Here is a 16,741-nt window from a genome sequence, read left to right as displayed (position 1 = left end):
TATATGTATATATATGTGTGTGTGTATGTGTGTGTGTGTGTGTGTGTGTGTGTGTGTGTGTGTGTGTGTGTGTGTGTGTGTGAAACAAGGGGCAATTTCGAGCACAAATACCATAATATAATCAATAGTTTAATAAAATAGGCTCAGCCAAGAAACTATATATGTATGTATGTATCTATATATATATATGTATGTATGTATGTATGTATGTATATGTATGTATGTATGTATGTCTCTGTATGTATGTCTGTGTGTGTGTGTGTGTGTGTGTGTGTGGGGCAATTTCGAGCACAAATACCATAATATAATAAGCTCGTAATCTGTTGAAGTTGAAAATGTAAAACACGACTGGAAGCATGCACAAACAGCCATTTAAGTGGCTTTGCTACCAAAAGGAACAAATAAAGACTCCTTACATTTGTCCAGTCAAATGATTTGCTAAGTGAAAGCTTCTTGAAGGCCAACTTACAGGCGTAAAACCTTAATGGAGTGCTCTTCAGTAGAGACACCTGGGAAAAAATATTTATAGCAGACTTATCATTAAATTATAATAACGTTTGAAAGATCTAAACTTATTTTGAAAAATAGCAAATATAGTTACGAACTGTGGTTTTAGAGTCGAAAACGACCCAACATTTAAATAGATCTTACCCCAGCATATGCTAATGCTCGGGGTAATTTACTGAGAATTCCGGTGCCTTCCGCATATACACTTGCATCAATCAAGATCAACCTCGTCACCTGTCAAGGAAACAAAAAAATTGAGGAAAATACAAAGCACTTGAAATGCCAGATACTGATCGTATCAGCAAAATAGATAAAATTTGGTCAGTAGATAAATGATATCAAAAGATACTCGACACTTTATGCAGCAAGAGATTTTAAACAAACGATGAAGCAAATGTAATGCAAGGATTGATAATTTACTGTTTCAGGATGATGCACTACAAAGTCAATGGCAACCGCAGCACCAAGGCTTGGACCTACTAATACCATTGGTCGCTGAATATGTGATCTCCAAAGCTAATAGGCAGAGAATTCAAATAGTTAGTATCTCAAGCTATGGAAGAAAAAAAAGTCAAATGATACCAGAAAAAATATTTAAAGTCAAATGATACATTTGTCCTATGTGTATCTGACTTTTTAAAATAATATTTAAATCAGACACTTTTTAATCGTGTCAGTCATGTAGGAGCGGTGTCGGAGCTGTGTCTGTGTCCAATACAGACCCAACACTGCACGACACTTTAATTAGAGGTGTCCATGCATCATACTTGGTGATCATATCATCAATTTTGCAAAAAAAGAGCTATCCTAGGAGATGATGGAATAATATTTTTTTTTTTCAATAAGTTTATGATTTGACAAATAATAACACCTCAAATTTGTGAAATCTCACAAAATATATTTGTAATTATGGCTTTTAATGTACGATGTTTTGTTTCCACGGCCTCATAGAACAAAATACTAATTGGTGGGCTCACTTTTTCTTCTTTTTTCTCCTTCCCTCCTCTCTTCACCAATTCTTTTTGCTTTTTTTGCAGTAATTTTTGTTTAAATGAAGGCAATGTCGAGAGCTCTGGCACATTGTGTTGAGGCTTTCATTAAATGATATTTGGATTTCTTTGTTTTATAAATGTCGCAATAAGCCGTTACAAGAAGAAAATGGAGATAGCGGAAACTTCATGCACCAATTCTCGCCTTTCTATTTAAAATAAAAAATCCAATGTACCAAATCTATCTTACTTTTATATCCAATCAGCCATTGCATACTTTGCATCACAATCGATTTAAGTTGTAGTGAGTTGCTCAAGGATGAAACGCTAAACAACTATTGCCTACTTTACATCATAATTGGGTTAAATTGTGCCTATACTTTTAAAGATGAAATTAACTATGATTTAACTATATGGAAATTATGAAAATAACATAGAAGCTTAACAAATATTATTAAGAAACCCCGCAGAAATAATACCCAAGCACATATGAGCACAAAGAAAAACTAGCCTGACAATTTCAATTTCTGCATCTTACCAGATTGCAATCAGTAGCTATCTATATGGCAAAATGATTGAAATACTAAGCACCAATGATGTCTACTGATTTATATATGAGAATATTATAATAAAGGGAAATTTACATACATAGCCCACCATTCGTATGAATTTACATATCTCGATAATAGCATTATTTTTATGTAATATTAAAGATTTAAGTACTGTGTGTGTAAATATGAAAGTTTAGGTGTGAGATATGTAAATACATAAGAATTGTGTAATGTGTGCAATGTATGCAAATGCCACCATAATAATAATACTCTCATGGAGGATTTCCATAGTTGCACTGCCATTCATTGTTAACAAAAAACATGAATGGAAGTTTATTAATTAGTAAATCAAAAAATTCAATAGTGTGGCGAATGTTTAAAGTTTTCCCGAAATGCAGCATAAAAGACAGACAATTACAATCACACTATACATGTATGTATGTGTGTGAATAAGTGTGTGCAGGTTTGTGTGCGTGTTTGTGTGTGTGTGTGTGGTGAGCCATTCAAGTTTTCTCAAAATTCAACACAAGAGACAGACAATTACAATTACACTATAAATGTATGTACATAAATGCAGCACAAAAGACAGACAATTACAATTACACTATACATGTATGTACGCACATGTGTGTGTCCGTACGTATGCATGCATGCCTGCAAGCAAGCAAATTTCAAAATGACATGCTAAAAGTGCACAGTTACCTGATAAAGATGTTCACGCTTGGCAGCAACACCAGATGATGGAAGCTTTTCTATGAAGCCCCAACAAAAAATTTAACGTCAGCCAGTTGGAAGTGTAAAAAAGGTTGAATACAACATTTTCTAATAGTCCAATTGAACGAGCAATAAGAAACATATAAAAGCAGGAAAAACATTACTCAAATCAGAAAAACCCCATCCAAGAATGTCCACAGCCCATGTCTCGAGTCCAGCATCCTCGAGCAATGGATATGCATATCTCCATTCTAAACACGAACTGCATAACTACTTTAGTTGAACTTTGGATCAAATGGTGAAGACCTCCCATAATTTCATGAAAACTATGAAGGCTCACAACACATAAAAATTAGATGCACGAGAGTGGTAAAAAAATCTCTGAGCTTGTTGCTGTGATGGTAGCTACTGTAAAAGGAAAATTTAGCTAACTCCAGGGAAGCATGTTGCAGCGGAGGGATTCAAATCAATTTGACATTCTGAGTGGCTAAAGTATGGCCAACAGAATAGTTTAATTATGGTAAAATAGACCTTATGAAACCTGGAATTGATGTATATTATACTGAAGTACCTATTTATGGCTGGTCAACAGAATAATTTAATCATGGAAAAAGGTTAATGTAACAACTGGTAATGACTTACATTAAAGTACATGGGGCTCGTTTGGTTTCTTGTAGATAAAAGCCACCGTTTAAAAATTATTAATTGCATTCTAACTTCTTTTGCATGTGAAATTGAAATCAACATATTTAAAGGGTTTATAAGTTATTTGTAGATTTTAAAACAAACATTGATTTATAATCTCATATAACCAAATGATTGCTCTAGTGAATAAATCAATTGTTTGCATATGAGGTAGACATGTATTAATGTTGGACCATCTTTTCAATGCAAGAATGTTGGAGTACACATTATTGTTAAAAGAAGTTGGTATACCTGTCAAAACTATGGAGGAGAACAACTGGTTCTGATTTATTCTGCTCTATCGGCTTCACACAGCTACTCATGATAGAACTTTTTGAGAAACTGAACTGAAAATTGCAATTTTAGTTACAAAAAACTTGGAGTTGGATAAGATGATGAAGTATGCTTTTATGTAAGCAAATAGAAAGCATCTCTTACACATCACTAACGATTAATTTTAAGGGTATCTTTCCAGTTGGCGATACAAATGATAATTTACTTCGTTATTGCAGTATGAAGTAATGGCATGCCACAAATATTTTAAAGAAAAAATAGACCAAAATGCTGATCTGGCAAAACCTGTAAGGACCAAGAAAGAAGATTTGGAAGATAATGGACTAGTGCAAATACCAAGGTAAACTTGAGACCAAACTATTAATACTAGGGATGTTTGTAAGAAAAAAAATGAGTAAATATATTAATTGAAATAATGCCTTAAAAGACTTGTGCCCCCCACTAGTTTATCTCCCCATTCTGCTAAAAAAATTGGCCCCAATCATACAAAATCTTATTGAATTACTCATTCTTAGCCTGAAAAAAACTCTATTCAACAGTGTAGCAATAATGTTTGTTATTCAATTAGAACTTCTTAAGAAAAATAGCCTTGGAAGATAAATAGAAAAGAGTATTATTGTAAACTGCCCACTGTTGCAGATGTTTTCGCTGTTCCTTGGCACATATGTTTAATTGGAAATTATATCAACTTGTTATCTTCAAAACCAGCTAGAATAAAAAATTATCCAGAATGACGCTAATTTATAGTCTAAAAAATAAACAACAGGCAAGAACTGATGGAAAAAATATAAGGCTTACTAAACCATGGACATTTGACTTATCAACCCTAACAGAATAGCAAAACATCTCACGGGGTTAGAAAATTACTGAATAAAAGCATACATTATGACAACTAAATTGTCTGCAACTTTTTTGAGTTATGACATTATGGTATATAGTTTGCTTAAAACAGAAATCGGAGCAGTCATAGAAATGATCACAGACGCAAAATTCATTTATCAACTAAGGTAGGAGATTTCATCAAAATTAGGAATGCTAATTCGAAGAATTAGATAATCCTAAGAAATGGTTGGAATATCATATTCTATATGGTATAAAATAGATGTGACCTTGGCTCCAACTTCTAAGTGGTATGTGATGATGTTAATATGAATTTATGTTATCCTAATTAAAAAAAAAATCAATAGTTTATAGAATTAAAGAGGACCCAAAAAAACGGAAATGATGTAAACATGAAAACATATTTTTAGGGGTTTTACATACATATCACACAATTCTTATATATTTACATGTCTAAAATTTAAACTTTCATATTTACATGCATACAGCTAAAATCATTAACATCACATCAAAAACCAATCTTACTAACTTTACAAAAGTGAAAACCTTTTATAAATAGATTTATAGCACTAAAGTGTTATCATACTTTAGGTGTTTAAAATAAAAGTACAAAAGAATTGTGCGATATGTAGGTAAAATTCCCAATTTTTTATAATATAGAGTGAGTTGAGGATGCAACAATTAATCCCTCCTCCGAATTTGATCGAGTGGAAAGCGTCTAGCAATATATTTGCCTTTTTAACAACTTAAATTAAAAATGAGGCAACAATAACTTTTTACTCACTAATTGCAGTTAGTTTTCCATAATTTACAACTTATCCACTACTAATCATAATGTTATAATTACTAAATGACTAAAAATTGTTAATGGCTCATAGTAATAGCAAAATAGCAACTTAGACTTTATGAGACTAATCAAAATTATTTATTATATAACACCTGGCAAGCCACCACCAGTAAACACCAATAACAAACTAGCTATAAATAATGATTTTTTAAGCACTTGTCAGCATCAAATATTATATCTTATTTTAACAAAATCATGTTATCTAGAATGATATTCGACAACTTGATTTTTTTTAGTCATTTATTTCACTGCTAAATAGCTTTTTAACAACTTATATAATAAATAAGGTAATAAAAACTTTTTTCTCACTGCTTGCAGTTAGTTTTCCATAATTTATAACTATACTAAATGACATTAAACATTATGAAATGGCTCGTAGTATTAACAAAATAGCAACTTGGACTCTATAAGACTAACCAAAATAAATTATCATATAACAGCTGGCAAGCCACTAGTAGACACCAATTACAAACTAGCAACCATAAATACTGTTTTTTAAAGCACTTGTCAGTATCGAATATTATCTTATTTTAACAATAGCATGTTATCTAGAATTATTTTCGGCAATTTGAATATTTTTTTAGTCATTTATTTCATCTGCTAAATAGCCTGAAATCTAAACCTGGTTAGATTTGACCATGAATGTTATTTATGAAATGGGGCATTTACATACATAGCACACAATTCTTATGTATTTTATGTATTTACATAATTATGTATTTACATAACTAACACCTAAACATTCATATTTACATGCATACCACTCAAATCTTTAACATCAAATAAAAAATGCCATTGTAATTACCTTTTTAAAAGTGAAATACACCTTTCCATGCATAGGTTTGTGATACCAAGGTGTTATAAGTGTAAATATCAAACTTTGAGTGTAAGATATGTACATACATAAGAATTGAGTGGTATGCATGTAAATTTCCCTTAATTGGTATTCAACGATATCTGCAAAAATCAAACAACTGGTATCTATTAAGACAAAGCGTATGACAATGAACCAAACAACACTTTAGTAAATTAGGCCCTAATTGCCTCTACAATAATAGATCATTGCTTTCAAATAGGAGCTAATTAAAACTAAATCAGTACGACATCGAAGTAGATAAATAGTAGAGTAAAACATTGATTTATGAAAGTTTTATTGTTAATGTACCGATACAGGCTTTTGGTTCGGTTTATTTTTTAACCGGTCTGGTTCATTTTGCTTTTAGTCAAGTGTGGGTTTATTACTTTGTATATATAAAAAGGACTATCTATGCATTCATTTTTGGTAGTGCTTTAACTAAGGCAATCAAAAAAGCTCGTTGTTCGAGAAAAACTCGTGTTCGGCTCGTTCGTTAAGTAAAAGAGGCGAACACGAATAATTTTTTAAGCTCAAATTATAAACGATTAGAACACGAACTCTTTGTTCGCTTGTGTTCGGCACATTTTAACTAGAAATAAAAAAAAATCATATAATTATTTATATAATAATATATTATATATATTTATATCTAAGTTTAAATCATAACATCTCGTATGGCAATGTGGTTATGTGTCTTCTTTTGCAAATATTTGTTCCAGGTTCGAATCCAACACTCTACATCAATTTTTTTCAATTAATTTTAGCGAGTCAATTCCGAGCCGAACATGAACACACTATTCAGGAGTGAATTTCGAATACGAGCCAATTTCGAACGAGCCAAACAAGAGTCAAGCCTGAGCTCGCTTAAGCTCGGCTCGTTGATAGCCCTAGCTCTAATACATAATTTAATTCATTCTTTCCATTCTTCTTCTCTGCATTCTTCTGTTTTCATGGTATCAGAGTTGTCTGCTTCTTGACAATTTTCTTTCACTCTTGATCTACTCATTGGTGAATTCTTCTTTCTGTTCTGCTTCGCATCTTCAGCATATGCCTCCTCATCTTCTCACTTGTGCTAGCATTTTGTCATATTGGCGTGTTCTTTTGCCGAAGCTACAGGTGGTTCTCTTCTGTTTCGTTTCTTCTCATCCACTGTTACTGATTTGTGCATTCAAAATTTGCTTCTGTCCTACTCTTTTTGGTTGTTCCTCCGAGGAAACTTACCTCTATTTTCCCTCAATTTTCCCTGTATTCTTTCATGCTTTTGATGCTTGCCATCAAGGACTGCTTATTTCTTTCATGAGCACTCATTCTAACTCTTCCATGAATATTGTGATGGATACCAATTCCAACAATTCCCTTCCTACTGATCGCCCAATTCCTATCCAACTAAAATTTCTATTAGGTAATATAAAAAATGTTGTCCCTACGGCCCTTACCGCTGACAATCATCCCATATGAAAGGAACAAGTACTAAAATTATTTGGTGTCAATGGATCTGAAGGATTTCTTAATGGTTCTTGTTGTTGTCCTCATAAATTCATCCAAGAATCCTCGGGAAATACTATTCCTAATCCTTATTATAGAAAATGGATTTTTATGGATCAAAATCTTACTGTTGTCGGCTACTTTGTTGTTTCACCATCCATCCCACTTTATCTTCTTAATGAAGAAAACTATACTGAAAAATGGAACACAGTTGAACGGAGACTTCAATCCTCAAATCGATCTTGTATTCTACAACTTAAAAACGAACTTCATAATATCTCAAAAGGTGATAGAACCATGACTAAATACATTTCCAACATCAAAGACAGAGTTAATATTCTTGCCACGGCGGGAGTAATTCTTGATGCTAAAGATATAATACTCTATACTCTTAATGGTCTACCAAGTATCATGCCTTCAAAACTTCAACCAATTAGCTTAGATGATCTAAATACCATCCTATGCAGCGAGGAACTTACTCTAGCTCAAGAAGCTCTCAAACATGCTGAACCACACAACACCACTGCTTTGGCGGCAACCTATCACTGCAGGAACAAAAGTCAATCTACTTCCTATCTCAACCGAAATCAGCAAAATGGTGGCCTTTCAAAGAACCAGTTTGGTTCCTCGAAATCAAATGGTGTTCGGATCCCTACCAATACCGCAAGAAGAACATGACTTGCCAAATATGTAGCAAAATTGGGCACTTTGCATTTCAATGTTGGCACACGCATGATCATATCTACCAGCCCACTACTGCCCTTATTTCAAAATTATATGTCCCATACAGACTAGTAGTGGATCTTGGACAGCCGTGCTACTCAAAACCTTACAGCCAATGCACATCTACTTCACAATGTCCAAGACTATAAAGGTGCCAACTCTATATCTGTGGGTAATGGACAACAGCTCCCTGTCGCTCACATTGGCCAAGGGCTCATTTCTACTCCCACGCGTAAGCTTTTACTTTCAAATATTCATCATGTACCTTAGCTTACAATTTACTTTCGGTTCATAAGTTAACAACTCAAAACTCTTTCATTATTACTTTTACTACTAACCAATGCGCAATTAAAGATGTGCAGACCAACCAAATTCTCCTTGAAGAACCTTACATTCAAAGGTTGCACCAATTCAACTACCTCCAACTGAGTCCAACACGCCTTCAGATCTTGCTCTCGGTTCAGTATGTCCCAGAACTTTGGCATAGAAGACTTGGGCGTCCCCACAACCATATTCAACAAGTTTTAGCTTCTACTTTACAGCTTGTTAGCCCCAAAACCTGTTGTACTTCATGCAATGTGCCCAACAGTAGAAAATTACTTTTTTTTCCAAATCCATTCCAGGGCTACGACACCCTTACAAATTATTCCCTTCGATGTCTAGGGTCGTTCTCCCACCACGTACTATCAGAATTATAAATACTATGTCCTTTTTGTTGATGATTTTTCAAGCTTTACTTAGGTATACTTGCTTATACATAAAAAATGACACTTTCACTAAATTTCAAAAATTTAAATGCCTTGTTGAAAATCAACTAAATTCTTCTATAAAAATCCTTATAATTGATTGTGGAGGTGATACTGTGACTCTAACTTTAAAAATTATCTAGCTCGGTTTGGCATTCACCATCAATATACATGTTTGTACACTCCCGAACAGAATGACATTGTTGAATGAAATCATAGAAATCTTACAAAAACAGTTCGCACCCTCTACATGTGCTTATTTACCTACTTATCTATGAGAAGATACTCTTCACACTGCTTGTTATCTTATCAATCTCCTACCCACCAAAAGGCTTCAATATAAATCCCCAAATGAAACTTTATTTTGCAAACAACCAACTTATCACCACCTAAAAATATTTAGTTGTCAATGTTTTCGTGGCTCAAGCCCTATCTCAATCACAAAATTAAACCCTTATCTAAAAAATGCATGTTTCTCGGTTATGCCCCCGTCCAAAAAGGTTACAAATGTTTAGATATGTCCGCAAATAAAATATATGTTTCTCATCATGTCATATTCAACGAATGCATTTTTTCCTTATCAACGACAAATAACTTCTGCCACATATCATAATCCATATTGCTCATTCATTCCCCTACTCATATTGGTCCCTTCCATAGCCATTTTTTCGACTTCTCCCTCTCACCATTACTCCAACCAACCTGCACCTATTTCTGCCATTACAAAACTACACAACCCGTCAATCCAGGATTATTTCCCCACCGAACTTCATTCTCAATCTTACTCATCAAACAACAAATGATCCCACAACTTACACTATGGCAGTTAAACATGAACATTGGCGAAAAGTTGTGTTCTTTGAATTTCAAGCCTTGCATAATCAAGGGACATGGGAATTAGTACCTCCCAACCCCCACTATAATATCCTTGGTAGGAGGTGGACCTTCAACAAAGCCTACTTATTCCATTGAAAGTCCATGGTGGCCAATTATTCATATATATATTTCATATCGCTAATCTTCCTATTGTGATATAGGCACATAATTATCAAGACATATGATAGTGTTAGACAGGTGTTAGTATTCTTTGGGAGCCAAATCACGATAAGGTTCAAATATATCTGCGTCAATCAAAAAATGGCTATGGATTGCTTAAGCTCATTTAATAATCCTAAGTTAGGTAAGACAAGGCGTTGGCTTTGTTTAATTTGGATATTCCCTCACCCGGAAGTCATAGCTTTCCTATAGGGAGTAATCTTTTTATCTGCATTTGGGCTTGGAATGTTTTTCGCATTGGGGTCGTAACTCTCCTATAAGGAATAGCTTGAGCCTCAAAGCAAACATAAGATTGTCCTTCTCCTGGGACCTTAGCCTTTCTAAGTTTCTCAACATACAAGCAACTCATTTCTTTCATCCTCATTACTGAAGCATAACCTATTTTAGTTGTCACTCAAGTACTCTACAACGTACTTGGGGGAAATACCGAGGCACTGAATGTGGCCAAATGATGCTCATCCTTGCAGTTCCACGTTTGCTTTCCCCCCTTCATTCCTTACTCCCTGAATTGTCTTCTTCGAAAGATTCATAGTAATAACATGCAAACCTGCGACTATTACTTTTAGAAACCCGCATCCATTCTCATCAGTCGGATCGTGGGAGAGCCCACGGTGGAAGCCCCCAGCGTAACGCTTTTGATCGTCCAATCTTAACATTACATTTTGATCTTAGCAAACACGATATAGAGCGTACAGGCAAAACACGAATCTTCAAGAAATTACTTTATTTTGTACACACGGTAGAATATAGTCGCATATCATTGCATATTTTATGTGTCTATGTTGAATTCTTTTAAGATGCAAGGCAAGGTTCAGATTACACATGGGAACATACAATCAGAGAGAGATCAGAGTTGAGAGGGTAAAATAAGAAGATGGAGATGTTTTCTAAGCCTAAACTTTATTTTTACAAGGGTATTCCTCAACGGAGGAAATGAACTAGTCCCTTCAATCAAAAATGAAAAAGACAGAGTCATAGACGTAAACAGAGACACAAAGTGAGTGAGATATCCCCCTTCAATACAAAAAGAAGAAAGAATATAGAAATATGATCCATATGGTACGAAATTTGTCTGCGGCGTCTTGTTAAAAAAAATGTGACGCTGATATCAGACGGCTCGTAATTGATGATGGAGTGTATGTAATTGTTTTAATGCTGATCCTTACTTCGACTATTGTAAATCCAGAAATTCGCTGGCTAGAGCGAATTCATGAATTGTGTCTGACATGCATCTTAGCTACCGGGAAGGTGATAATCTGTTGGGTTGATTCAACAAGTCAGTAGGTCAAGTCAGTCAGCCAGGTCAATCCCATTGGTGGTCTTGATGGGCATGGTGCGATGTATAATGGGTCTTGATGTAGGGCATTGAACTGCATGATTCAACAAGTCAGTTTGTCAAGCCAATAAAGCCTACTTATTCCATTGAAGGTCCATGGTGGCCAATGATTTGTATAGATGCATTTCATATTGCTAATCTTAACCTATTCTGATATAGGCACATAATTATCAAGACATGTGATAGTGTTCAGCAGGTGTTAGTATTCTTTGGGAGCCAGATCGTGATAAGGATCAAATATATATGCGGCAATCAAAAAATGGTTATAGATTGCTTAGGCTCATGTATTAATCCTAAGTTAGGCAAGACAAGGCATTGCCTTTATTTAATTTGGATCTTGCCTCACCCGAAAGTCGTAGTTCTCCTACAGAAGTAGTCTTTTTTATTTGCAGTTGCGCTTGAAAGTTCTTCGCATTGGGGTCGTAACTCTCCTATAAGGAATAGCCTGAGCCTCGGAGCAGACATAAAATTGTTCTTCTCCTGGGGACCTCAGCCTTTCCAACAGGAGAAATCGTGCCAACCGGCATACTTTATTGTGTAAAGTCTTCTAGCCCATTTCGTGCTACTAAGCCGAAAAAAACCTATGAGAAGATGAACTTAGATGGATTTTTTATGATTCCAAAGGATGACACTTGATCAGATGGGTCTGACCTCCTTTGTAAGATTTCAAAGAGAGAATCTTAAACTTTCGTGAAGCTTACGCCTCACCAATCTCTCTTAAAAATTTGTTCTCTAATAGTTTTTTTCTTCTTCTCCTTCTCCTTGCTCCTTCATCTGACAACCCTGGATCATTTATGCCTTCTTAGTCCAATCCTAGGCTAAAAACTCTTCATGGCCCTGCCCATGGTGGCTCCCGTTAGGATAATTTTTGCCAAATATGTAACAAAGTTGGGCACTTTGCATTTCGATGTTGGCACAAGCATGATCATAACTATTAGCCCATTGCTGCCCTTATTTCAGCTCCTACATCCCCAATAGACCAGAAGTGGGTCTTGGATAACGGTGCTATTCAACACCTTACGACCAATGTACATCAGCTTCACAATGTCCAAGACTATAAAGGTAACAACTCTATATTTGTGGGTAATGGACAACAGCACCCTACCATTCACATTGGCCAAGGGCTCCTTTCTACTCCCACTCGCAAGCTTTTACTTTCAAATATTCATAATGTACCTAACTTAGCTTACAATTTACTTTCGATTCATAAGTTAACTACTAAAAAATCTTGAATTATTACTTTTACCACTGACTACTACTCAATTAAGGATGTGCAGACCAAAAAAGTTCTCCTTGAAGAGCCTTAAATTCAAGGGCTGCACCCAATTTAACTATCTCCAACCGAGTCCAATACTCCTTTAGATTTTGCTCTCATATCAGTTTAGCATGTCTCATAACTTTGGCAAAGGCGACTTGGGCATCCCCACAATCATATTCAACAAGTTTTAGCTTCTACTTTACAGCATGTTAGCCCCAAACCTGTTGTACTTTATGTGTCCAAGAGTAGAAAATTACTTTTTTCCAAATCCCATACTAGGGCTAAGACACCCTTACAAATTATTCCCTCTGATGTATGGGGTTCTTCTCCCACCACCTCTTAATATTTGCTTATACAAAAAAAAAGACACTTACACTAAATTTCAAGAATTTAAATGTCTTACTGAAAATCAACTAAATTCTTCTATAAAAACCTTAGAACTGATGGTGGAGGTGAATAATGTGACTCTAACTTTAATAATTATCTAACTCAAGTTTGGCATTCACCATCAATATATATGTACGTACACTCCCTAACAGAATGACATCGTTGAACGAAAGCATAGACATCTTATTAAAACGGTTTGCACCCTTCGCATGATGCTTATTTACCTACTCATCTATGAGCAGATACTCTTCTTACTGCTTGTTATCATATTAATCATCTACCCAACAAAAGGCTTCAATATATATCCCCATATGAAACTTTATTTCGCAAACAACCAGCTTAGCACCAACAATAAACATTTGGTTGTCAATGTTTTCGTGGCTCAAGCCCTTTCTCAATCACAAAATTAAACCCTTATCTAAAAAATGCAAGTTTCTCAGCTATGCCTTGCTCCAAAATGGTTACAAATGTTTAGATATGACCACAAATAAAATCTATGTTTCTCATCATGTCATATTCAATGAATGCATTTTTCCTTATCAGCGACAAATAACTTTTGCCTCATATCAGAATCCACATGCCTCATCCATTCCCCCACTCTTATTGATCCCTTCAATAGCTATTTTGCCAACTTCTCCCTCTCACCATCACTCCAATCGACCTGCTCCTATCTCTGTCATTAAATAACTGCACAACCTGTCAATCTAGGATTCCTTCCCTATCAAACTCTAGTTACATCATGTCCTTAACAGCTCTACCATTCCCCTATCTACCGAATTGTACTCACAGATACAGAGTGACTCTCCATCTACTCCCTTATCTCTTCCTCTATCACATTCTATGATTACTCGAAGTAAAACTGGCAGCCTTAAACCTTGCCAAATTCTCAATCTTACTCATCAAACAACTAATGATCCCACAACTTATATTATGGCAGTTAAACATGAATATTGGCAAAAAACTGTGTCCTCTGAATTTCAAGCCTTACATAATCAAGGGCCAAGGAAATTGATACCTCCCAACTCCCACTATAATATCCTTGGTTGCATGTGAACCTTCAAAACCAAACTTAACTCAAGACGAGACAATGGATTGGTACAAGGTATGACTTGTGGCTCAAGGGTTCAAACAATAAGAATGCAAAGATTTTTTTTAAACATTCAGCTCGGTTGCCAAAATTTCTACAATTCGTGTCTTTCTCACCATTGTCACTACCTACAAGTGGAACATTCTTCAACTTGATGTTTCCAATGCCTTTCTTCATGGTGCTCTACATCAGAATGTCTATATGTAACAACCTCAAGAGTTTCTTGATAAACTTCATCTCACTTATGTTTGTAAACTCAAAAAGGCTATTTAAGGACTTAAGCAGGCACCTCATCAATGGAATTACAGTTTCACAACATAGCTTCAATCTCTTCACTTTCATGTCAGCTCTACAGATCTGTCTTTATATGGCTACCACTCCAACACCACTAATATTTATATTCTCATATATGTGGATGATATCTTCCTCACTGGAAATTATTCTCATACAATCGATACTATTCTTCAAAGCTTACACAACAAATTTAAAATGAAGAACCTCGGCTCCATTTCTAAGTTTCTCGACATACAAGCAACTCATGCTTCATATGGTCAACATCTAAATTAAGCAACTTATGCACAACAAATTCTTCATACCTCAAAAATAGAAAATTTAAAACCTGTGTAAAATCCAACCAATAATATGAAGTCTTCTAATCTCTTTGATCATACTTTATTTTATGACACTTCTTTTTAATCGCAAACTAATTTATTATTTACAGTATCTGACTTTCATGCAACCAGATATAGCTTATGCCGTCAGCAACTCTAGTCAAACTATGCATCAACCAGCTCAAAACATTGTTCAGCAATAGAAGTGAATCCTTCAATATCTCCAAGGTACTATCCATCTTGGATGACTTATCATCCCTGGATCTTTACAACTCACTGTCTTCGTCGATGTTGATTGGGCTGATGACCCTACATATAGTAAATCGACTACAGAATTCTATATCTTCCTTGGATCTACACATGCCACTTAGACTGTTAAAAAACAAGCAATCATTACTAGGTCCTTAATTGAATTTGAACATCGAGTTCTAGCTACCACTGCAACTGAGAATGGCTACATCATTTACCTCAAGATTTTCAAACTTATCGCTCATACATTTCTCTACAGTGACAATACCTCAGCTATAGCACTAGTAAATAATCTTGTTTTTCACGCACGCACTAAGCACATAGAGATCGATTGTCACTATATCAGAGAATGCATCACAAATAAAACTCTTACGGTTCATCATATCAGCACAATCGATCAACTTGCATATCTCTTTACCAAACTCAAGGTTCAAGTTTCTTCGAAGTAAATTGACTCTCTCTGTGACAAAGATCATCAATTTGAAGAAGGATGTTAATGCACAGTTGTAGGCTTTTGGTTCGGTTAATTTTTGAACTGGTCTAGTTCATTTTACTTTTAGTCATAGTTTCTTTCACAATGCTGGAATTTTTTATCTTGGATTACTCTCACGATTGTCCTGCCAATGAACTTTGAATATTTTGTTAATTATGCTTTCCACACATTGAACAGTCCTGAAAAACAAGTTCTTTCTTTTACTGCAGTGGGAGGGAAGGGACAGAAAAACATTGATATCACTAACATCCCTTTTGACAACAAAAGTAGTACAATAGTGATCAAGATACAATATATCATTTGTCAGCTATATCGGAGTCAAATGGAACACTAGGCTCAACCGAAATCATATTGATAGAACCTTTTTCAGGTTCTTTTCAAAAATTCTTCCGGGATCACTATGCTCCCATTATTGAAGTTCTCCTCAAGCCAATCTTTAAAAGTGAAACAATCTTTTATAGTGTGTTCAATCAGCCTGTGACATGGGCAGTACTTCGGATGATCTTTTTCATCAACTTCGTCTGGTTTTTTTGGTCCACGGAGCTTGAATTCAGGTTCCTTTATCAAATTCTGAAACATCTGTTCGATTGCCTCATCCTTGAAAGGATACATTTTGTTCAAACAATTCTTTATCTTCGGGGGTTTCCTTCCATCTGTTTGATAAGACCTCTGCTGAAATGACAGTTGACCATTATGCCGAGGACGTTGGTAGATCTGTCGAGACTGTTCAACTTGTATCTGCAACTGTCGCTTGCCCCTACCAACCACTGCTGCTGTCCCAGATTCCTTCTCAGATGTCTTCAATGGCTTTAGCTTCCCAGCTTTCTCAAAAAACCCAAGTTGCTTAGATTCTTCTTGAAGATTTCCAACTTTACTAAGCAACTTCTCGAATGTCTTGATGGTGAATCCCTTGAGTAAGAAACCCACTGGACCATGGATGCTCTTTAGAAGGATTTCGACTGCGTGTTGCTCCTGGAGTTGTGGCTCACATTTCATGCTCAAATTTCTCCATCGCAAAATGTAGCCCA

General features: G+C 35.3%; 1 protein-coding gene across 2 annotated transcripts in view; it reads right to left on the bottom strand.

The window, feature by feature from the left end:
* The window catches only part of LOC110031976 (uncharacterized hydrolase YugF-like), a 43,035-nt gene that overhangs the window by 18,585 nt on the left and 7,709 nt on the right, over positions 1-16,741 (bottom strand). The window contains exons 2-7 of one of the 2 annotated variants that reach the window (XM_020735448.1): positions 3,698-3,792; positions 2,926-3,023; positions 2,750-2,799; positions 928-1,023; positions 652-741; positions 417-509 (exon numbers count right to left, since the gene is read on the bottom strand). In XM_020735448.1, the coding sequence (XP_020591107.1) occupies positions 417-509; positions 652-741; positions 928-1,023; positions 2,750-2,799; positions 2,926-3,023; positions 3,698-3,792 (522 nt within the window). The remainder of the gene's footprint in view (positions 1-416; positions 510-651; positions 742-927; positions 1,024-2,749; positions 2,800-2,925; positions 3,024-3,697; positions 3,793-16,741) is intronic. The other variant, XM_020735449.1, reaches the window with a different exon arrangement.

This window comes from Phalaenopsis equestris, unplaced genomic scaffold (genome assembly GCF_001263595.1).
Source record: "Phalaenopsis equestris unplaced genomic scaffold, ASM126359v1 Scaffold000873, whole genome shotgun sequence".
Classification (NCBI taxonomy): domain Eukaryota; kingdom Viridiplantae; phylum Streptophyta; class Magnoliopsida; order Asparagales; family Orchidaceae; genus Phalaenopsis; species Phalaenopsis equestris.
This window is presented reverse-complemented; position numbering and strand designations above follow the sequence as displayed.